Here is a 23,561-nt window from a genome sequence, read left to right on the forward strand (position 1 = left end):
ACGCGAGATGATATGAGCCTGGATGAGCATTGTATCTGCATGCCTGGACAGAAAAAGATGTATCTTAGAGATGTTATACAGTAAGAATCAGCAAGATTTACACATAACCTGGATATGAGGTCCTAGAGAGAGGTCCATGTCAAAGATGTCACTCAAGTCTGTACCCTGGATGTCAACAAGGATGGTAATGTTGTCCACAGTGACCAACAAAGAAAGAAAAGGGAGGCTTAACAGGAGTGGGAGAAGGTGAGAGAGAGATTAGGAGCTCTGTTTCAGCCATGCTGAACTTGAGCTGACAGCTAGATATCCAGAAGGAGATATCAATGACAGGCTGAAATTTTAGTCTGGATAGAGGGAGAGAGGTTTGGAGCAGAGAGGTAGATCTGAGTCATCTGCATAAAGATAGAAGTTGAATTCTTTTACATTACGAGATTGCCCAGAGATGAAGTGTACAGAGAGAAGAGAAGGGGACCAAGGACAGAGCCCAATGGAACTCAAAACTCACTTTTTAACAAGTGTATCCATCTCAATGAACCTTAGTTCTATCTTTCACAATGAAAAGGAACAGTATAAAGATTTGGAAAGGTTTGTAAATCCTTTTTCTCATGTATCTACGATATGTTCTTTTAGAAAAAAAAGTCATGAAATAAACTGGTAACTAAGTAAGGTGTGGGTACATGAAGATATCTCTGCCAACCCGCAACTCTGGGTCACCCCCAACATCCTTTTCTTTTGCTCCTGCTCTTTTGCCATGGAATGTCTCTGACGGAAATCCCATAGTCAGGCTAACTTCCTCCACTACAAATTCATTCCCTCCTCTTTCAGTTCTTCCATTTTTCTAATTAAACAACTCTACATTCTTAAACTTAGTGAACAACATGCCCACAATTCCAGTGTCTGTCTCTCTCTCTCTTTTTTTTTTTTTTTGGACTCACTCCTCAAACCCTCCTCTCTCTTGCCTCTATTTCTCTACCTGTGCAGGATCTCACCCATTTCTTCCAACAGAAAATTGAGAAAATACAATGTGACCTTTCCTCCTCCCCTTGGCCTACTTTTCCTTCCCCTCCTACAACACTGTCATCTTTCTCCCCTATCACAGACATTTTCCTCTGCTCTTCTCCTCTAACCCCTGTTTCCTCCAGTGACCCCATTCCATCTCCTGTTCTCCCTCGCACCCACCCCCTCCCTTACTCTTCTCCTTAAGCTCTCCTCTTTGGCTTTTCACCCCTTATAATACAAGCAAGCTTTAATCTCTCCCACCTTAAAGTAACCCACCTTTGACACCACTTCTCCAGCTACCACCTCATCTCCCTTCCATTTCTAGATAAGGAGGATAAGATAAAGCATTGAATATGCTATTTACAATACTGTAGCTGTCTGGAATTCCACTCTTCTGATTCCATCCTAGATCCTCTCCACTCTGGCTTCCACCCCTCGCATTACATTGAAACTACACTCAAAGTTTCAAGTGTCCTCTTCCTAGCCAAACCTCAGAACCAGTAGTCCATCCTCATGCTCCCTGACCTGTCAGTTATCTTCAACCCAGTCAACCATACTTCCGTTCTTGAAATCTTATCCTCCTTTATCTTTCATGACTCTCTCTCCTTTCCTGGGTCTCCTCCAACCTCTGCAAATGCTTGTACCCTTTGGAGGATTCTCACTGCACCCTTTGGAAAATTCTCCTCATCCCCCCTCCAAGTTTCTGGGTGCGGTCCACAGGGTTCTGTCCTTGGTCCCCTTTTCTTCTCTCTGTATACCTCATCCATGTAAACAAATTTAACTACTATCTCTATGCAGATGAATCACAGATTTCTTTCCTATTCAATTGCCCATTCTCCCCCTTTCATAAACATACCATTCCTGCAATTTTAAAAAATAAATCTGTGCAACATATCTGTGTATTTGATTAATGCCAACTTACATGATGATTCCCGTTTCCACATATTATATAAGCATCTAGTCATTATTCAAAATGAAAGCATTTCTAAAAATACAGCTCAATATGTCTTTTGTTTACAATATTTTCAGTTAACAGAGGTACTGGACTGAAAGATGGATGATTTGAGCTTGGGAGATGATCAAGAGAAAGTAAGATTTTATTGTATAATCCTACTCACTGTTACCAAAAATATACTCAGCAAAAGCCATTATGTAAGAGATTATTTCAAAATCCCAACAATTTACAAATGTTTCAGGACTCTGTGACAAGTTTGAGGGCTTGTTTGTCTGGGGGTTTATTGCAGCAGGTGTTCAAAGGCAATAGTACATTTCACAGAGATTATCAGTATTATGCCCATTGAGTTTAACTACAGGTAAGGTAAGAGAAGTGTAAGGATTGCATTTGCTGAATTCAAACATAACCAAACAATGAGCAATTTCTTTTTTGTATCATCAATGTAGTGTTTTAGGGCATTTTCTGCAGAAAGCAAAATAAGAAGTCTTAGCAGTATAGTACAAGGAAAACATTCACGAAGGTTAAAAGAAGATATTGGACTCACATCTTTGACAGAGGAAAAAAGGGTGGTATATTCATTTGTACTAGACAGTGGTTATGTAAACCTCTTCTTGAGAGGTCTGATTTTTAGTTGCATCGTACTGTAGATTAGATTACTTTTATCTCATCCATAAGATGAGACGAAGCGATGTCTTTAAGAAGTGTTGTGCTATATTTTTGTAAAATTTCAGTTTCCTATTGTACAGTGTTTTTAAAGGTACTGCGTCCAAACACATCCAAAAATATTTTTCATCCATCTCCCTCTACATTTTTAAATGGAAAAAATTGACTTAATTTCAGACCCAAATTCATGTATCAATATGGAACCCTGAAGAACCTGCTCCCCTCTACCAGTACAGGAATAGCTAAAGCCTGCAAGACCCATTCAGTCTTAACAGGTCACCACTAACCTAAGGAACTGAGATAGGACTGACAGCACCTCCCAGCATACAACCGGATCATGATGGACAATCACTCTACTTGTTGGAAGGAAGCATGCCTCGTATAAGTAACAGACTACACCCTTCAATACCCAAAGGCAGGCAGAGTTCCCCCCATGCTTACAAAAACACTGTCTCTTAAGCCTAGCAGACCCCTGAGAAGCCAGGGTCATCCATACAGTAGGCCTGTACTGACTCACTGGTTCTGGTCCCCAAAGCCTCCTCTCCGGCTTTCCCAGTAGCCCAACTCCATTAGAACCGGGCACTTTCACCAACCACTGCACTATGTTTCTGTCTGCACACGGTGACCTACTGTTTTGACAAGCAATTCCCAAGATTGCTAAATTAAAGGATTTAAAGAAAAATTGTCCCCCTCCTATTTAAGTTTTACTTTCGGTTTCCCCTTTTGTCTGTGTGGGTTTAGACATAGCAAGAGGAGGGAAAAAACATGGTATAAAAACTGAAAAATGTGATTTGTACAGGAACAGAAACCAGCTAGGTATTTCAGGGACATGTGTACCACTTAGAACTACATACAATTCATTTTGTTTAAATGATTGGATTTGAAATGACTGTGTCCCTTTAAATGTTTTCTTCCACTCACTCCAAAATCTTAATTATAATTGCTTCTCTATAGATTTGTATGCGTGTATTACTAGATCAACCCATCTTCTGTCAAATGTACAGGAAATATCAAAAATTCATCTCACTTTTAGATTTTAATGATCAAAAATATCTTAAAATTGTTAGAGCAGCAGATTCAAGAAAGTGGAACCATATGATTGAACAAGAGTGAACCTTTCCATTTTCCTATCTCCATAAAACAAGTTAGCAACTTTGTAGTAAAAACACTGCTAACATTTGGTGCCTTCTATAAACAACTATATTTTTTTTCATTTAAGGAGAAATGAAAAGTCCACCGTGGTCTGTGAAATACACAATCTTCCAGAACTGGACTAGAGCATCTTCCAGAAAGGAAGAGGATAGAGACTCCCACTATTACAAAGTTTTGTGCCTTGCTTCTAATTTGAATTTGTCTGGCTTTTGGTCAGCTCCACACTAGAAGTATCTTGTCAGTATACTAATGTCAATTAGGAATGTGATTATGCTACTGAATACTGAAAGACTGGAAGGATATTAGTTACGGCTCTTTCCTACCTTAGAATTTTACATCCCGCTTTAAAAAAATCATTATAAATTAGAATTATCCCATGCATTTGAAAACATACAAAAGGGCAGGGAATTGTAATTGTAAGGATGGGAACTGTCCTAAGCAGAAGGCTTACCTTAAAATGGTGATCGGTTACTTTAAAATGCTGTACCCAGGACATATTTTTAAGTAGTGCTATGGGAACCTGGAGCATATAGATCGCTGCCCTTCATTTATTTTAATGTATAAAAAAGGATAAAGGGCTACAAAAATTTGGCCATTAGTTTATCTTATTTTCCATATTAAAGCTCAAATCCTGGAAGGAGCACAACTGAATGGAGTCCTGTGCTCACCTGGTACCGCACTGAACTCTGGGTCTTACCCCCTGTGGTGCTCTTTGCCTAAGTGATGGTTACCCCACTGAGCCTGGGCCCTAAATTAGGGTTGCCAGGCATTGAGGTTTTCAATTGGAATGCCCGATCAAAAAGGGACCCTGGCGGTTCCAGTTGACACCGCCTACCAGGCCATTAAAAGTCTGGTCAGCAGCACAGCGGGTGTCTGGGGCTAAGGCAGGGTCCCTGCCCGCCCTAGCTCCACGCGGCTCCCTGAAAGTGGCCGCCCATGCACCTAGGGGCTGCAGGGACCTGGCGGCCACTTCATCGCAGCCGCAGTAAGCGCCACCGGGACCCAGCACCTCAAATCCTCTCCCACGCCCCAACCCCTGCCCCAGCTCGGAGGGGGAAGAGAAGCAACGGAGGGAGGGGGGATGGAGTGAATGGGGACAGGGCCTCGGAGAAGGGGCAGGGCATGGGCAGGGCCTTGGGGTAGGAGGCAGGGCAGGGGTGTTTGGTTTTGTGCAATTAGAAAGTTGGCAACTCTACCCAAAATATGTCACACACTGCATAAAAATTAAGCGTACCACTTGCTTATTAAGTGGCTCTCATAGCTCTGATACTCATTCATGCCACATTCTTGCATACACTCCCATTTTGACATGGTTGACATTAATCACAAAAAGAATTATGGAATACATTTATCACTTCTGTTCCCCAAAAATCAAACAAGGTCTCTCTGTATTTACCGCAGAAATCAACACTCTCTCTTTTTAATGGTTATATGACTGTGCTAATTCTTAAGTTTCCTAAACTGGGCCAACTCATCAGTCTGTTACATCAGTCAGATGCTACAGCATTTACTAGGGTTATAACTAGAGGACAGAGTTACATAATAGAGTCAATTTAACTGAAAAATGGTCCAACTAAAAACCCCTCTCAGATAGGTATATGGATATGTCCCACATACTAAATACATAGAGAAATATTAATTTAAAAATAGAAGTTCTCCAAGTTCAGAAGCATGTAAGTCTAGGGCCACTTTATACAACACAACATAGAAAAACAAATTAAGCATGTATGTGTGCTATTGTAATGCCAATCACAACACTTCAGGTGAACAAAAAGCTCATATTTTGGCTTATAAACACATTGTTCATGTCCTCTATCAGCCTCTCTGATGCTATCACAAAAATCACCATGAAGCGTTTTGGTGTCCAATCCATATTCTCTCCCTACCACTGCCTTTTGTCCTTAGTCTCATGCTCTGGTGATCTAGGACTTGCCTTGCTCACAAAAATTCCAATATACTACAAGATCATAACAGTGATAGATACATTTTGTTTTAAGAGTTCCACCTGGCTGCTATGGATGGATGAGGGAGTTTGAATTTCCCAGTAAGCAATCAATGCAATGTTGGGCTTTCCTCCTCCTCCCTCCCTCCCCATACACCCTCTGTCACGAGACTGATGAGCGCATTCAACATTGTGATAAAGAAATTACCACCTCGGCAAATGGCAGAAAGCTCACAAGGAGCTCTAGGGAACTTGCTTGCCAGAGTTTGCAATTTGGCAGTTCTAGCAGCTAGTTTGCTGCAGCTCTAAGCAGCAGAGATTTTATACATAAAATATTCTCTATATATGTATCTATGAAAATACACACACACACAAAGTATGTTATGTTATAGAAACATATGTACATATTAGAGGTTCTGCCATGCCTCTATAATGCACAAGCATTCTTGCACACACACATGTACACACAAAATGTAATTCAGTGCAAAATTCATTATAGCAAGGTTATTGTAATTTTAGCTTGGTTCTTAATATTTATTGAGTTGGTACTTCTCAGTTATTTGCTTCTGCTGAGGAAGAGATTGTACAGTAATTATGTACAACTGCTGCTCCCACTGAAAAAGAGAAAGCCCTACAGCAGTCTCCTGGAGCATACTTCCAACGGATGCTGAGATGTTACAGGCCAGACATCTCTGCTGCACCAAAGCGCTGCCTTTTTCTTCAGTTTTTTTTCAAAAGGGTACAAACCCCATGCACTGGTCTTACAAACTACAAATACTGTATCAACATATTACAAACCAGAATTACCATCCGTGCAGTCTTCATAATACCAGTCTAGTTCATAGTAATCCGCTTCAATAAATTTCTGCATAGTCAGTATCCTTCAGCAATGTAGAAGATATTTCACTGTGCTGAGGTCAAGTGAAACGCAACCATGCCTCCCTGCCTTTGCAAAACACTGAAGTGCAAAGACGCTGACAGAATGATGAAAATGAGCTGCACATTTTCAATGAGAGGCTAGAGCCAAAATACGAGAGGTGGGGGAGGAAAGGGGGAAGGGGAAAGGGTGTAGGAGAGAGATTTCTAAAGCAGATGCCCTAGCAGCTGCTCTAATAAAGAAGCTCTGCACAGCAGCCTTGGATGGGAGTTAACAAAATCATCCTATCAAAAGACTGGTATACTGACGTTAGGGACACACACCACTACTTGGCTGTTTCTAACTCATTCCTTTCCTCCCCGGTCCTCACATACCTTTCAGTCTAACATGTTGCCATGGAGACTGGCTGGCTCTGAAAGAGATGCCGAGATGAAGGAAATGTATTCTGCTGTTTCTGGCTTCACAAAACTAAGGAGGGTCTCTCAAAAAAGAAAGAAAGAAAAATTCCCACACAGAAAAAAAAAGCTCTTTAATATAATACAAACATACCTTTTTTCTGTTTTGCAATATCATAATCTTGTGATCCTTTGTGTATATCCAATGCCTTAATAATGTAAATCAAGTGCCTTACCACCTCCCATCCTGTGTTAGAAGCTCTCCCCCGCCCAAATGGAAAATGAAGCTACAGTACTATTTTGCACTGTTTTAGTAGGTTAAGCACTAATTTTGCAAAAAGAAAATGTCTACATTAAAGGTGAAAGAGCGGAACTAGAAAACCAGACAGTAACACATTCCCCCTTTGGATAAGCTCATCTACTTTTGCCCTCTGCGTTCTCAGTGAGCCAGCGACCTATTTTGCAAACATCTACGCCCCTGTGGCAGAAAACAAGGGGACTATGGCAAACAGCAGCCATTCTGTATAGCTAAACTAGTTACACACAACCGCTCAGTATTTTTCATTTCCAAAATATCTGGTATGGAGAAGGATTCACTTTTAGGTACCTCACTAGGCTAGATTTAAACTACTGGAATTATAAAATATTTATTTGTGGAACAGAATTTTAATAAATTGGTATTTATAACAATATTCAGGAAGTCAATTAAATCTGTAAGTGGGGGGTAAAAGTTATTACAATGCTCAGACATCCATTCCGTTCTTATATTCCACTCACATTCCCCTTTCCCCATCTTTTATGGACTCCACTGGGTTCTTTACAAAAGACTTCAGAGACTTGGAATGATATATTCTATTTCAATACATCTTTTGTACATGACTGTACAGTGCCTAGCACAATGGGGCCCTGGTCTGTAACTGGACCCCTAGACTCTATTACAATAGAAATTAATATTAATATCATTACCATAAAACATATATTTTCCTCTATCTAGATATTAACTCCCATGATCACAGTATTTGAGCCTTACAAATATTAAGGACTTTATTCTTACACCACTTCAGTGAGCGAGGGATGTAATATCCATTTCACAGATGTGGAACTGAGGCACAGAGAGACTTAATGACTTACCCAAGGTTTCACAGGAAATCAGTGGAAATGCAAGGAACTGAGCCCAGGGCTCCACAGACCTAGGCAATGGCTACACTAGAGAGCTCTCTAGTGTAGCTGCTCTAAGCCAACAGGAGAGAGCTTAATTACTCCAGCCCCCGTGAGCAGCGGTAGCTATGTCAGCAGGAGAAACTCCCCAGCTGACATAAGCACTGATGTGGACAGTGCTAAACCAGCATAAGTTAAATCGCTAAGGGGGGTGGCTAATTCACACCTCTGAGCTACAAAACGTAAGTCAGCGTAAGATGTAGTGTAACAATAGCCCTAGCCTAGTGACTTAAACACCACACCATCCTAGCTTCCCTTTGAGAGATGAGTTGTATTATGTTTTCTACTGGTTTTACACTGTATTAGTAAATTTTGAAAAATTCTAGTACATATTTTATCCTTCCCTGCTTATAATAGAAATTGCAGGTGACACACAACACTCTCTTATGACCCTCAGTTGGGCAAACTTTAGATGTGCTAGTTTTGATAAGAAAAAAACCCTGAATTATTCCTATTAAAAAAGTATCAGTATAGAACTGCGGTGTCCTGGTTTGCGTTTTCATCTGCCCAGTCAATCATGCTGTAAATAGCATAATCAACGTCAAAAAATTAAGAAGTAGGGAAACTACAAGGACCAGTTTTTATGAATCCCTTGTTAGCTCTTACAGTTTGGTCCCTGGCTCCATGAAGATTATGATTTGCCATAGCCTGGCATGCCTTCCAGAGTTAAAAAGTTCAATAAAACCTCAGGTTTTTGATCTTTAAAGAGTTAAAGTTGTAGCCAGAGGCCTTTAAACCACAAACATGCTTTAATTCTACTGATCAGTGTGTTGCATGGTACGGTCAATATTTACCTGAGAACAGTAAGGTATGCACATAAACTACAGGTAAGTAAATTTCAAAGGAATATAAGATCCCATTAAAAAGCCCTGTATAATCTTTCATACAGAGCAGTAATACAATCATTTATGGAACAGAAGAGTTCACACTTTGAAACTAACATTTTTTCACTCATACATGTGTTTTCTAACTCAGTTTATGTGATTTTGTTATATGCAAGAATCTTGACAACTGAATTACTATACAATCCATTCCATCTCACTTAATCACACAGTTTTGATAGTTCCTTAAGCACACCCACACACACAGTAGGTCAATTGCACATACAATTAAAAGCACTTTTAAGGCTGCACCGTTAAAATAACATTAGGGAATACAAAAATGAAGGGTCCTACAGAAACATTAATTTAACTACTTTACAAATATGCCATCTGTTTTATTCCTAATTTCCTTGCTATAGGAACTTCTGCATTTCCTAACAGTTTAAACTTAAAGGGCACCATAACATAGCATAAGCTTTTCTTTTCTTTTTCTCCAGTATTTAATTTCCTTTTAAAAAGTAGCTTTGCTTAATACTAGGATTTAAATGGTCACAATTAAGCTTCGAAGTTCATTTTCAGTGAGATGAGTAAACACGGGGTAGGAAGGGAGTTCAAAAAATGCTTCTTTTTTGTTGTTTTTTTAAATTCTGCAGACAGTATTCTGCAAGATTGGGTTAGAGGTCAGAAACATCTTTTTACATTGGAAAGGATCTAGCTTTCTCACAAGAAAAACAATTAACCCTAACATACGGCTTTACAGAGACGAAGCATGTTACAAAACTAATCACCACAACATGCTTATCAAGTAGGGTAGGTAAATATTATAATCTCCACTCCATAATTGGGAAAATGGGGGGCACAATCACCCTATCATAGTGAGAAAACACAATGGCAGGGAGAAGAAATTCTATAGAAAGAATCATCCAGCTGGACAACACCTTCTTAGTTAAGTGGAGATGGTAGTCTCATAAAAGTGGGATGGACAATTTAGGTCTGGCACTTTCATGAAACATGCCTAATCTTGGACTGGCCCATGGAGGACCTGTGGTATCCTTGGGGAATCCTTTTCTCTCTCTCTCCAGCCCAAGCTCCTCCTCTGGGGCTGCTTATCACAAAACCCCATGTTATGGTGTATATTCTGATCACATTTTACTGATGTGCTATTGTGTTACTTATCCAATGTAAAAGTAATCAAATATTTGAACATAAGGAAATTCAGGTAATTATACTGCAAGATATAGGAGGAGTTCTTTACCCAGCAAATATTTTGAAGTAAGTTATGAGCACACTATAAACTCTGGATTGTATAAATGTACACTGCCCCGCTCACACTTTGGCGAAGCTTCCCATAAATATCTGCAAAAACTAACTCCTTAAAACTCTTCTTTCCTGCAAGACCTACAAAACACTTGACAAAAACCATGATAACAGTTAGCCTGCTAGTGCTGAGACCACTGTCTGTCATGCTGATCAATATTGTCTCATTGTTTCCTTGTAGTCCCCGATTGGTCTATCTTTATCCATCTGTTGTCACTTGTCTTATTCTTGAGGTTGTACTCCCTTTTGGGCAAGGACTGTCTTTTCATTCTGTGTTTGTACAGAGCCTATATGGTCCATGACTGGGGCTCCTAGGCACTACAATAATACAAAATTAAAAATAGGGTTTAAAACTTCCTAATGTTTTTAGGGGATTCTCAAATTCATTTATATCGTGTTTTAGAATGATAGCGATTTTTAAAAAGATAACATGTAGTTTAAAGCTAGGAAGAAGGCATATTCCCCAAAAGGAGAATGTGAGACAACAACATTTCAATTATAGATCAAGAGTCATCATAAAACAAATCAATCAATCACAAATTACAAGGTAGAAACATTGTTTTCTGTTGCCAGTTGTTAGTAAACATAGTACTCCCAATATCTGTAATGCTAATATGGAAAGAAAAACGTATTTATCAAGTATATATAATTTATAATAGTCAATCATAAATAGCAATAGTAAATGATAGCCCGCTCCCATATCACAAAATGTAAGACAAATCACCCTCTGGCTTCACAGAATCAAAGAAATTAGGAATGGATGGACTTATTTTATTAAGGCACCTTGTTCACTTCCTTGCCAGTGCCGGATTACTGCCTACCCTGTATTTTTTAGCGCTTTGTTAGTGTTGTTTTGAACAACAACAGGCTAGTTTAATAAGAGATTATATTGGGAAACATTTTTTTTAAACTTCTCGATCCAGTTTGTATCTTATGAGAATCAATTATTATTTTAATTAAATGGCATGCTTCTGGGATGTTATATTTTGAAAGTTTAAGATAGAAAAAAGTTATAGTTACACTTCAGGGTATCGTCCGTCCCTCATTTTGTGTATGTAGCAAATGCCAACAGACACAAGCTATCACGAATGGCAAACTTGTTGCTAACATTCTAGTCTACCACCTCTCTACTTCTGAAGTGAAGGCACAAAGAAAAAAGGTACATATGGGCTTGTGTACATTAAACTTCCAAGAGAGGGCATTCCACAAATATGGGGAGCCCAAACTTTTGAACACATATACTGCTAGGACCTGGCTAATGTTGTTTTAAGTAGATTTTGCTGCTACAGATGATATTCTAAATTTTTACCAATTAATCTTGTTTCAAAAAGGAGAACATTTAGCTCTGATGAGAAAGCAGATAAGTAATCAGACTTAAACTATTTAGTGTCCTAAGATGTACCTTACCTATGGAAAGTTAAATTCTATAAAATATCCCTGAAGTATACTATTGTATATATATGTATATATTGTATACATTCCTCTCCTGAAAAAAAAATAATCTAAATACAGCAACATGTTTTGGCCTTCAGGATCCCAAACATAACGTAGTCCATGTAATTTACACATCAAATACATTATACATAATTAGCAAATAATATAAAGCTCATTACAGCAAAGGGCATAAAAATTCATGAGGCTACGGCTTTATTTGAAACAACACTGAACACTCAAATACAAAATATACATCTTCCCTTGCAAATTATGCTACTGTCCCCCAGGGGATGAGGTAGATGAAGCATTAGAAATAATTGCACACTTGATCTTTTGTAAGTAACTGCCTCCAGAAATCCTGGAATTGTAATATATAGTCTGTAGTTCTATTTTTCAGAAGCAATGAACACATTTGTGAAATTAGGAAGAGATTTACAGCATGCTTGACTGGGCAGATGAAAACACAAACCAGGACACCACAATACTACTCTGAATTATTCCTATCAAAACTAGCACATCTAAAGTTTGCCCAACTGAGGGTCATAAGAGCAACATGCCAAAAGCCCATGGGCTGTACAAAATTTGCACTAGATGCATCAGATTGTAGCTGCCTTGGTCTTTACACTGAGAGCGCAGTTCATGGAGATTACAATTCCAAGCATGTGGTGCTCCATTTTGATCCCAACAACATTTTGATCCTTGGTAGTCAGACCAAGACAGCCTGCATTTTAGGAACTGTAGCCTCCTTGAGCTGTACCTTGATACTGAAGATGAAGATGGTAATTTGCTGTATTGTAGATCTACATGGCAGACACTTTGGCCACCCAGTTGAGACTTTTGCCCAACAGAGAGGAAATCCATTTATGACTTGAGGGTTATTTCCCTGCTAGGCTGAGTTATGTTGATAGGTAAAGATTTGACTGTGTTTTGGTTAGAAGCAGAGCAATCTACTTTGGCTGTCCTTGAAGGAAAGTGACAGTCTTTATTCTTCACAGGCTAACTAATGAGTGAAAACACGTCTTTCCTACTTTTGTTTCTGAATTTAAAAGAATGTCTGTAGTTCCAAAATGTCAAGCAGTAATTTTCAAATGCATTTCTATCTATCAAATGTGGAGACTCCAGTTTGTTTGACTGTCATTTAAGTAAAGATTCAGATTAATTCTTCACATTCCCTATCCCAGGACATAGAGAGTTTATATTCAAAAAGGGCATGCTAACAAACTGAAGCTGTTTGGTTGTGTAAACCTTCATCTTCATGCCATAGTATTTAAAATTTCTTGAAAGGAAAGGCCAAGTGGCTTGGTGGCTGTGCTCTAGATGCAACACATACTCACCAGGGGGTTACCTGGTGTGATGGTCGCCATCTTGGTCAACACACTTTGGACTGAACTGGGGACCTCCAAAGCTCCATGAAAGGCTACAACTTGAGCTAACAAGCCACAGTTCTATAGCTGGGCACTGTAATTACCAATCCACAGAGAACAGGAGTCTGAGAGGAGAACCTATAACACATGATCACCAGTGGGTTACACTAGAATGAACCTCATCATTTGGACATATCCTTAGAACTCCTGTGCTGCAGGCAAGTTACAAATCAAATGTTTTTACCCTCAACTCTCCAGAGAACAGACTGGAATATGCATTCAAAATTAATGTCTACATAAAGATAAAATGTTGTCTGTACATTGTACTAAGTACTATATTAAAGTCAGTATTAAAGTCATACACCAGCTGTTTACATTCTTTGCTATACTTCCTGTTACAGGTCTTCTAAACTCCAACCTGAATGAGCAAGCAGTATAAAAAAGAATCACACGGGAAAGTAAAAAGATAACTCTTAATATTCTGCCTAGAAGTTTTGCTCCAACTCTGGAAGAGAGATTTAACATGGTCAAATACTCAGTTAATGCATAGCTCCTTTCACTGCAACAGAGCTATGCCAATATAGGCTAGCTGAGGCGTTCATCCACAATATCTAGTAATTTCTTTAGCAAGTGGATCTTTTGGGACAGATTTCCTTCCAACAGAATGGAGGGTATTTAGCAGCACAGCGCTGATGCTTCTGAGAATTGTAGGATATGACTGGGCAGTAGGCAGAGTGTTAAAAAACTACAAGATTGTATACATCTCTGATCATATCAAATAAGTGACCTGTAATGAAGAAGTAAGGCTGCAGAAGGACCCAAGAATCTAATAAAAGTGGTGCTGAAAAACAACAAATCCTCTTTCCCGCCAAAGTCCAAAAAAGCAGCTAACAATGTCTTATTCATAAACTTGTTTTGAAAACTTGGTTTCAATTTAAGTTTGTAAATATTAATTGAAAAGGGCAGTTGTCAAGACAGAGATCATCCAGTGGATGGGGCACTGAAATAAAAGGTAGAAGAACTTGCTCTGTTCCCAGCTCTGCTACTGACCTGCTGACATTCAATAAGTTACATCTCTGTGCACTGGTTTCCCCTTCTGTAAAATGCAGACAATACTTACCTCCTTTGTAAAATACTTTGAAATGTGTGGATGAAAACAGTGATGTAAGATCTAAGAAGTAGTAGTAATATTATCAAGATTCAGAAGCCTGAAAATGGGATTAGTAGATTGACTTTGGCTCATTTCATGGATGCTCGTTGCATTGTCTGCCCTGTTTTGTCTTCCTGTTCTGCTTTTGAGCCAATGCATGACAAATTACACTATGACCTGTGCTCAAACTGTCTTACGAGACTGGAACCAGCAGGCAGAGTAGAAATGTGAGCTTGTTTCAACCCACAAACAAAAACAAGCTGAGCAGTCTGGATTTGTTGTTGGTGAGTTGCTAAGTAGAGAAATTGGGCTTTCATCCATGATGAAGCCCATGCCCTTTGAAGAGCATAATGTGTCTTTAATGTCCTCCATTATTATTTTTAAAGAAAGGATACTGCTTTTCACCCTATCAATCTTCCAAACTCCTATAACTATTGATAAATGTTTTAATTTTATTCCTTCTCCCATAACATTCAATAATCATTCATTGATAACCATGGCTATAAGCATGCCAGGCAGGTTTCTGTGGCTGGCATTTTAACTCTAAATCATGAATAAAGTTTCCAGCTGTAATTGAAAACCAAACTGCATTATAATCTCTCTAAAAATCTCCTTAATATTGCCACAGACAATTTTTCAACAGAGTATAAAAAAGCCTACAACAAGTTTAAAAGATTTCATAAAGAAAGAAAAAAGATTCTCTTTTATAAGAAACACTTCTAAACAGTAACTAGCACAAGTTCCAACATTACTGCAATTTGGCAGTAGTCTAAGGAATGCTTCTCTTTAGTAATAGGTCATATTGGATGAAGTATGCTGTGCTACATAGAGTATCTAGGAGGAAATAGATCCTAGTCATCAATTTGCTGCACATGAAGCTTTCCCACCCCTAAAGAAACAGCAGGGAATAACAAGAAACCAGATCATCATGGTTTGTCCTTTGTAATAAGTGTCTCAAAGTAAGAATTTGCACTGGAGATGGAAATCAAAGCAAAACATCCACCATAAGCACAACACCACCACAGAGAGACTGCCCAGACTTTTCAGTTTATCTGGTTCATAAATTACTACACTTGCAGTACTTTTAGAGGTACTGGGGGCCTTAAATTACTCAAGAAATTGGGCTGGGGATGGAGGAAACATCATCTTACAATCATTCAACACAAACATCACACGATGAGAAAGCAGTAATATAAAAGTGAGAGAAAATAAATGAAGAATGAAATGAAGAAATCAACTACTTCTTTCTCCAACCTGACTCTCGCCAAGGAGAGGCGCTCCAAGGTGCAGAAAACCAGTCCGTTTACCCCCACGTAAACACACATTTAAAACCATGCATCATGATTGCTATCCTGCTACTAAATGTAAGACAAACCCAAAGCTTATCCATTTTGCTCCAAAGAAGTCAAGACACACTGAATTAGAGGTTTGTCTGCCCCCTCCACTTGCCAAACTAGGAGACAGCATTGATGTCCTGAACCTGTGTTGCTACTGGATCTCCAAAGACATACAAACTGCCAAAAATACCCGTCGAGACCTACAGCAGGTGAGAAGACTAGGCCCCATTTCCATAATTGTGGACTCTGCCACAGTCACCTAATGCATTTGCGACCTGCAAACTTGACTAATGCAACATATCTACCAGGGTGAGAGAGTTCCTTTGCTCCTAGGTTTCAGAGTAGCAGCTGTGTTAGTCTGTATTCGCAAAAAGAAAAAGAGTACTTGTGGCACTTTAGAGACTAACCAATTTATTTGAGCATAAGCTTTCGTGAGCTACAGCTCACTTCATTGGATGAATTCAGTGGAAAATACAGCACGGAGATTTATATACATAGAGAACATGAAACAATGGGTGTTACCATATACACTGTAAGGAGAGTGATCACTTATGGTGAGCTATTACCAGCAGGAGAGCTGGGGGGGGGGGGGGACCTTTTGTAGTGAGAATCAAGGTGGGCCATTTCCAGCAGTTGACAAGAATGTCTGAGGAACAGTGGGGGGTGGGAGGGAAATAAACATGGGGAAATAGTTTTACTTTGTGTAATGACCCATCCACTCCCAGTCTCTATTCAAGCCTAAGTTAATGGTGTCCAGTTTGCAAATTAATTCCAGTTCAGCAGTCTCTCGTTGGAGTCTGTTTTTGAAGTTTTTTTTTGTTGAAGAATTGCCACTTTTAGGTCTGTAATCAAGTGACCAAAGAGATTGAAGTGTGCTCCGACTGGTTTTTGAACGTTATAATTCTTGACGTCTGATTTGTGTCCATTTATTCTTTTACGTAGAGACTGTCTGGTTTGACCAATGTACATGGCAGAGGGGCATTGCTGGCACATGATGGCATATATCACATTGGTGGATGTGCAGGTGAATGAGTCTCTGATAGCGTGGCTGATGTGATTAGGCCCTGTGATGGTGTCCCCTGGATAGATATGTGGACACAGTTGGCAACGGGCTTTGTTGCAAGGATAGGTTCCTGGGTTAGTGGTTCTGTTGTGTGGTGCATGGTTGCTGGGGAGTATTTGCTTCAGGTTGGGGGGCTTTCTGTAAGCAAGGACTGGCTTATCTCCCAAGATCTGTGAGAGTGATGGGTTGTCCTTCAGGATAGGTTGTAGATCCTTGATGATGCGTTGGAGAGGTTTTAGGTGGGGGCTGAAGGTGACAGCTAGTGGCCTTCTGTTAATTTCTTTGTTGGGCCTGTCCTGTAGTAGGGGACTTCTGGGTACTCTTCTGGCTCTGTCAATCTGTTTCTTCACTTCAGCAGGTGGTTATTGTAGTTGTAAGAATGCTTGATAGAGATCTTGTAGGTGTTTGTCTCTGTCTGAGGGGTTGGAGCAAATGCGGTTGTATCGTAGAGCTTGGCTGTAGACAATGGATCGTGCGGTGTGGTCTGGATGAAAGCTCCTAGAGAACATTTCAGTTACTAAGCAAGCATCTTGTCAATGTATCTCCCAAATTATAGCTAACAGGGCAGCGGGATTATAGGGAAGTGTGTCACTAGAAAGCTTCTGCTCTTCTGTTAGCTATGGAACAGTCTTCCACAAGAAATCTTACACCTTCAGGACAAAATTAGACGTGAATCTTTGATTTAGCTTTCGCCAGAATAAAACATTTAAAAAACAAAAAAGCCAATCCTACCAACCATTTCAGTGGAATGGAGAGGAGAACCAGAAATCAATTATTAAACAGCATCTCAGATTGGTTACATTGTGTATTGTACTCCGACACCTGGATAACGAGTAAGGTATGAACACCTAGACAGATTATATAGATCTTCACTTGGCAAATCTTGCCACCCTGGAACTAAAGAATCAAATTAGTCAAACTTAAATCCCTCACTATATACAAAATGAAAAGCAGAAAATAGCTTCTCTTCATTTTGCACTCTCTCACTGCCTCAGTTCCCCCTCATGCCCATCTTCAGACTCACTTGTAACAGAAACAATATACTGGTACTTAAGTATTTGTTTTTCTTTACTTTATAAAGAAGGTAGTGAAACTGTAGGAAATAAAACAGTGTGGAATTCATAGATGTCACATTAACTTCTAGAACATCAACACTCCATGCTCTTTCGAAGCTATGGGTGGCAAAGCTTATTGCAGGCCTTAATAAGGCAAACTTTAATTGAGCATAATGACATATGGTGCATACTCCCACTGAGACTCACAGGACCTCATAGTGGAAACTAGTGGAAAGTGGAGCTAACAAGGTAGCAGGCTTATGAGAAAGGGCAGGGAGAGAATGAGTCCGCCCCCACCCCTCATGCCCCAAAAAAGCCCAGAGATGGGGCGAGCAGTGGGGTTAAAAATGGTTTTACTACATACTCAAAATGGTAGGCCATTTTTCCACAGTGGTTTTTTTTTGGTAGTTTTAAATCAGATCCTTCCACTGTGAAGTACTTTTTATGGTGGAAGATTACATGGCAAAATCCACTACAAATAGGCACTGACTTCTTCTCTACCCAGGGGGTGCTCTACCTCCCCTCCGTCCGAGGCCCAGCCCCCACTCCACCCCTTCCTCCAAGCCCTCACCACCGCCCCACCTCTGCCCATCCCTACTCCATCTCTTTTTATTTCGGGTTGGAGTTCAGCTCCTGGGTTAAGTTGGATCGTTATTTTTAAGTTCTGTGGAAGATACTAGGGCCTTTTGGGAGTGTTTGAATGGTATTAAAATAGATAAATAAAATAAATATTTAGAAAACCCATCATTCTGTTTCATCTGTCTGCTGTCAAAATGCATATCAAGTAATCCAGAGGGTATGGGATCGAAAGTCAGGAAATGTGGCTTTTTTCTAGCTCTGACATTGACTTGTGTAATTCTGGAAAAGTCAGTTAGCCTCTCTGGGCTGCTTCCATGGAGATTGCCCATCTTTCACAAGGGACAATATTTGTAAAGTGCTTTGAGAGCTATGGATGAAGAGTGCTGTATAAACAAATATTGTTATTTGCACAGGAAGAAAATAAATAGGGAATTGCAACAAACAAGAATGTGGCACTCTCACATCAAGAGAGGCTAGATAGGTACCAAGATAACTTACTAACCTCTTTTAGTCTCCTCCCTTCACAAAAGGTTGCCATTTTTTCCAAAGGAATAGTCCCTCTTCCTAATTCCAATTTACCTGGAGGGTGGCTGACATGACCACAAATTCACAACAAGTACTTTGTAATCACCAAAATCTTATTCAAACATCATGAAAAGTAACTTTCCATAATCCCACGTTCCTACCAAACACTGAGATGTAACTACAGAATTAGGTTGGAAATGCAATCTCCCTAGATAAACAAGCAAAAGGGCTTCACAAATACTGTCCAATATATCTGAATTTGGACTCATTTCCAGAACATTTAGAAAGATAAGCCTGTATATATTTATACAGGGGACTTATTCTGACAGCATATCTTTACCATGTTATTGTTTGGAAACCGCTTAGTAGTTTAGATACTACAGTGATGGGGACCATATCAAACCTAAACAGAGAGAGATGTCTAATACTATACCTGAAGTATTATGTGCTGTCTTAAGTTTAAATACCAACCTTATTTTATGTACTTGAAAAGCACCAAAAGAGAGCTGAAGAAAACAGAGCACCGAACTTTAAACGTATTACTACATTTACAATGGGAGCATTTGTTTTGCTCAACTGAAGTCAAATTTCTGCACTTTCCCTCATTATTAGTGGATGCTGCACTACCTTAGTGCTGAATTTCATTATCTTGATTTCATTGAACCTTGGAATGCTGACCCACATAGCCATTGCTAATACTTTTCATACTCATGCAACTATCCCTGCATCATTTCAATTGTTCTGTACAAGTCTATTTATTGTTCTTGTACCCCACAATTAGTGTTTTGCATGCTCCTGGCAAATTATTTAGTAAAGCTATAATTAACCCAATGATACACAATCTCATTTACTGTGAACAATTAAAATTACAGTGCCACCAGGCAAAGAGAGTTATAATTCTACATATGGTTTGCAGAGCGGGTTGGGGATTTTTGGGGGACAGACGGGGAATGAGATTGTGGTATTTGGAAGAGTTTCCACAGAATTCTAGACAGTCCCTCAAGCTGCGCATATCCACAATTTGTGTCAGTTGACCACTCTTTAGGGAACTGTAATTTTGAGATGAAATCCTTTGCTAGGCAAGTGTCAGTGATTGCACACACCCAATGCTAATGACTTTTTAAACCTTACAAAAATTGTGAACTTGTGCAAGAGTGTGTGTTTCAGCCATTGCATTTAAAACAGATCATTCCGTTAGCAGTCACACTCCTGGGGACATTCCTGTAGGATAGGTGTGGCAGCTCAAGGATTTTTCATGCTGAGCTATTTAAATATATAACTTTACACTGTTTGATATCTTTTGATTTGGATGAAAGAATGGCTAATAGTAGTAACAACACTTAACATTTATACAATGCATTATAGTTTCAAAGGGCTATGTTAATATCAATCTGTTCTCAATTCCCATATGTGAGGTACAACAATATTTTAAGTTTTATCTCTACCATACAGATATGCAAGGCAGACACAAAGACTACATGATTTTTCATGGCAACAGAGCAAGTCAGCAAGAGAGCTGCAATCAGCACTCCCAGTTTCCTGGCTATCAATGCAATGCTTAATTCAGATAAGGTTATTTTTCTCCCTCTCAAAAATACTCTCTATACCAGTGGTGAGCAACCTATCGGGGGTCAGGGTAATCTGCTGGCGGGCCACCAGACAGTTTGTTTACATTTGCATGGCCTTCCGCAGCTCCCAGTGGCTGCAGTTCGCCATTCCCGGCCAATGGGAGCTGTGGGAAGCGTTGCCCAGCACATCCCCGTGTCCTGCACCGCTTCCTGCGGCTCCCTTTGGCCAGGAGCGGCGAACCGCAGCCACTGGGAGCTGCGGGCAGTCATGCAAATGTAAACAAATTGTCTGGCGAACATCTGTATAGGAACCATTCACTATTGCTGCTTCTTCATGTTAACTTTTCCCAGTGAGCAGCTCTATGAGGCTTTAGCAAGAGGATAGGGAGAAACTAAAGCAAGCAGAACACAAGCCACAGTTTTGTGCTCCTAAAAAATTTAATGGATGGAGTCCTTGCCCACAACATTGTGTCAGGCTCTGTAGTCACCTAGTCTGCCAGCTCCTGTTGAGTACACAAGCTGGGAGAAGTGAAGAATTAAAGGTAGTGGCCACTGCTGGATTCTCATGACGATATGAGGCCACATTAGGGTTGCCAACCTTCCAGGAATGACTTGGAGTCTCCAAGAATTAAAGATTATATCATGTGATGAAATCTCCAGGAATTCGTCCAACCAAAGATGGCAATCCTAGGCCACATAACCTCATGTTGTGCACACTCACTAGCCATGCTGATGGTTCTCTGCTGCTTTGCCCACCAGGATAGCAGATTTCTTCTGCATTTAGCTTTAACTTGCTTATATAAACTGGCTCAAGGTTTAGCCCATGGCTTTGTAGAACTGAATTCATCATAAAAATATCTTGAATTCAGCAGTTAGCATTTATCCAGCCACAACAGACTTTGAAATCTGATATTTCAAATTTTTTATTTAACCCAACTTCAGTGAACACTAGCATATTATTGATACAACATCTCTTCCTCATAGCAATGTAATTTAACCAGCTCTGTAGACCTGCTGCAGTTGTTGGCTATTTTTAAATTTTGCATTATTTCTTTTGTCCATTAGTGAAGTTAATGCCACGTATCACTGGCAGCAACCAAGCATATTTAAGGGATTTATTTCCTAAAATATAAATTACACCATTTTTTAAAGATGAAAGATATTTAATTTGGTGTTTGGATGACATGTTCTCTTACTGTCATGTGCCCTTTAAAACTAGTCATAAGAAGCAACAAGAGCTTTGTTCTTTATAACCTAAATTCAGTAACTGCTACACACTGCAATAAAATCTAACACACCATACCTTAGTGAAATTTCAGGCACTGATCCTATACTGTAATCCAGGCTGATTGCTTCAGTTTGCAGGATTGGAATTTAACATTACAGGTAATTTTAAATGTCACAAATTCATATGTGAAACAAACCTATAGTTTAATGCAAATGGAAAGAAAAGGACGGTTACCTTTTCCCGTAACCGCTGTTCTTCGAGATGTGTTGCTCATGTCCATTCAACTTAGGTGTGTGCGCGCTCACTACATGAACTGGTGCCGGAAGTTTTTCCTTCAACAGTATCTGTAGGGGACGAGCTGTGGCACCCCCTGGAGCAGGGCTCACATGCCACGGTACATAGGGCGCTGCCGGCTCCTCCCACACTCAGTTCCTTCTTGCTGGAAACTCCGACAGTGGGAAAGGAGGGTGGGTTGTGGAATGGACATGAGTAACATCTCAAAGAACACTAGTTATGGAAAAGGTAACTGTCTTTTCTTCGAGTGCTTGCTCATGTCCATTCAACTTAGGTGACTCCGAAGCAGTACCCCTCGGAGGTGGGTAGGAGTTCACGGACATGTAGATTGTAACACTGCTCTGCCCACCCCAGCATCATCCCTGGCCTGCTGAGTGACAGCATAGTGGGCCGTGAACATGTGCACCAAGGATCATGTCATGGCTCAACAGAAGTCATGGATCGGGAAGTGTGCCAGGAAGGCCACCGAAGATGCCTCACTCTGGTCGAGTGAACTTTGACGATCGGCGGCAGAGGGACTCCTGCCAACTCATAGCAGGTGCTAATGCAAGAGGTGATCCAATCAGAAATCCTCTGCGTGGACACTGGGAGGTCCTTCATCCCATCAGCTGTAGAGATGAAAAGCTGAGCCAACTTACGGAAAGGCTCATCTGATCTAGGTAGAAAGCCAGGGCCCTTCTTATGTCCAAAGCGTGGAGGTGCCTCTCTTCACTAGTCTCATGGGGTTTGGGGCAGAAGACCAGAAGGAAGATGTCCTGGCTCATGCGGATTTGAGGCCTAGAGCTGGAGATCTACACCGCGGCACATGTGCACCGGTCCCGGGGGCGCCAGAGCCAGCCCCCTACAGATACTGCTGAAGGAAAAATTTCCGACACTGGTGCATGTGGTAAGCACACACACGTAAGTTAATGGACATGAGAAAGCACTCGAAGAAGAACCTTTATTTCATCACAAATCTCTTGCTGAATTACTAAATGACAAAATCATCATTCGGATGGCCAGAGGATTTATGTTTGACTATATTTGTATAGGTTTTCCTCACTTTGAAAACCCTTCCCTTAGACAAGAGTGAACAGAACTTTAAGCTAGGAGCTATTCCTACAGGTGTAATGGTCAGCCACTGTTTGCAATGTCATGAAACTGGACAGAAAAAAAGAAAAAGATGAAAGGACAAACTCTGTGAACTGACCATCCCTTTAAGGTTGCTACTAACTTCAGTTCTTCCAGGATAGTCCAGAATTGCAGCTCTCTCTCCCAGAAGTCTAAGCTGCAACATGATTACTTGATTTCATGATGCCTTGCCAGGACACTATAGCATCATCCACCATGCAATGTGTCAGCAAATGAAAAATGCAAATATAGTAGGCAGCAAGCCTAGGCCTAGCTTTTTGTATTTTATGCTGATGCTTGGTATCAGGAAATTGCAACTGCCACCTTTGAGAGTTAAAGCAAAAAGTAATACATTCCAATTATAGCAACCGAAATCCAGGAATTTAATGTTACATACATTTCTTTTTGATCAAACATTTTTTCCTGGTTTTCCTCTTGCATAAGTTCTGATTTAAAGGAAAAGTATGTTTAAAAAACAAAAGCAACTACTTGGAAGTTTCTTCACTCACCCAACA

General features: G+C 40.1%; 1 protein-coding gene across 7 annotated transcripts in view; it reads right to left on the bottom strand.

Annotated features, from left to right (window-relative positions):
* Window positions 1-23,561, bottom strand: part of TRAK1 (trafficking kinesin protein 1) — a 110,315-nt gene that overhangs the window by 65,957 nt on the left and 20,797 nt on the right. For 2 of the 7 annotated variants that reach the window (XM_084619011.1, XM_084619010.1), the window contains exon 1: window positions 6,519-6,792. The exons of 4 other annotated variants lie outside the window; for them this stretch is intronic. In XM_084619011.1, coding sequence (XP_084475137.1) covers window positions 6,519-6,582 — 64 coding nt within the window. In that variant the 5' untranslated portion in view covers window positions 6,583-6,792. Of the gene's footprint in view, window positions 1-6,518; window positions 6,793-23,561 lie in introns of those variants that run through there. One more of the 7 variants, XM_084619016.1, reaches the window with a different exon arrangement.

Source organism: Lepidochelys olivacea, assembly GCF_965140295.1.
Source record: "Lepidochelys olivacea isolate rLepOli2 genome assembly, chromosome: 2".
Lineage (NCBI taxonomy): Eukaryota > Metazoa > Chordata > Testudines > Cheloniidae > Lepidochelys > Lepidochelys olivacea.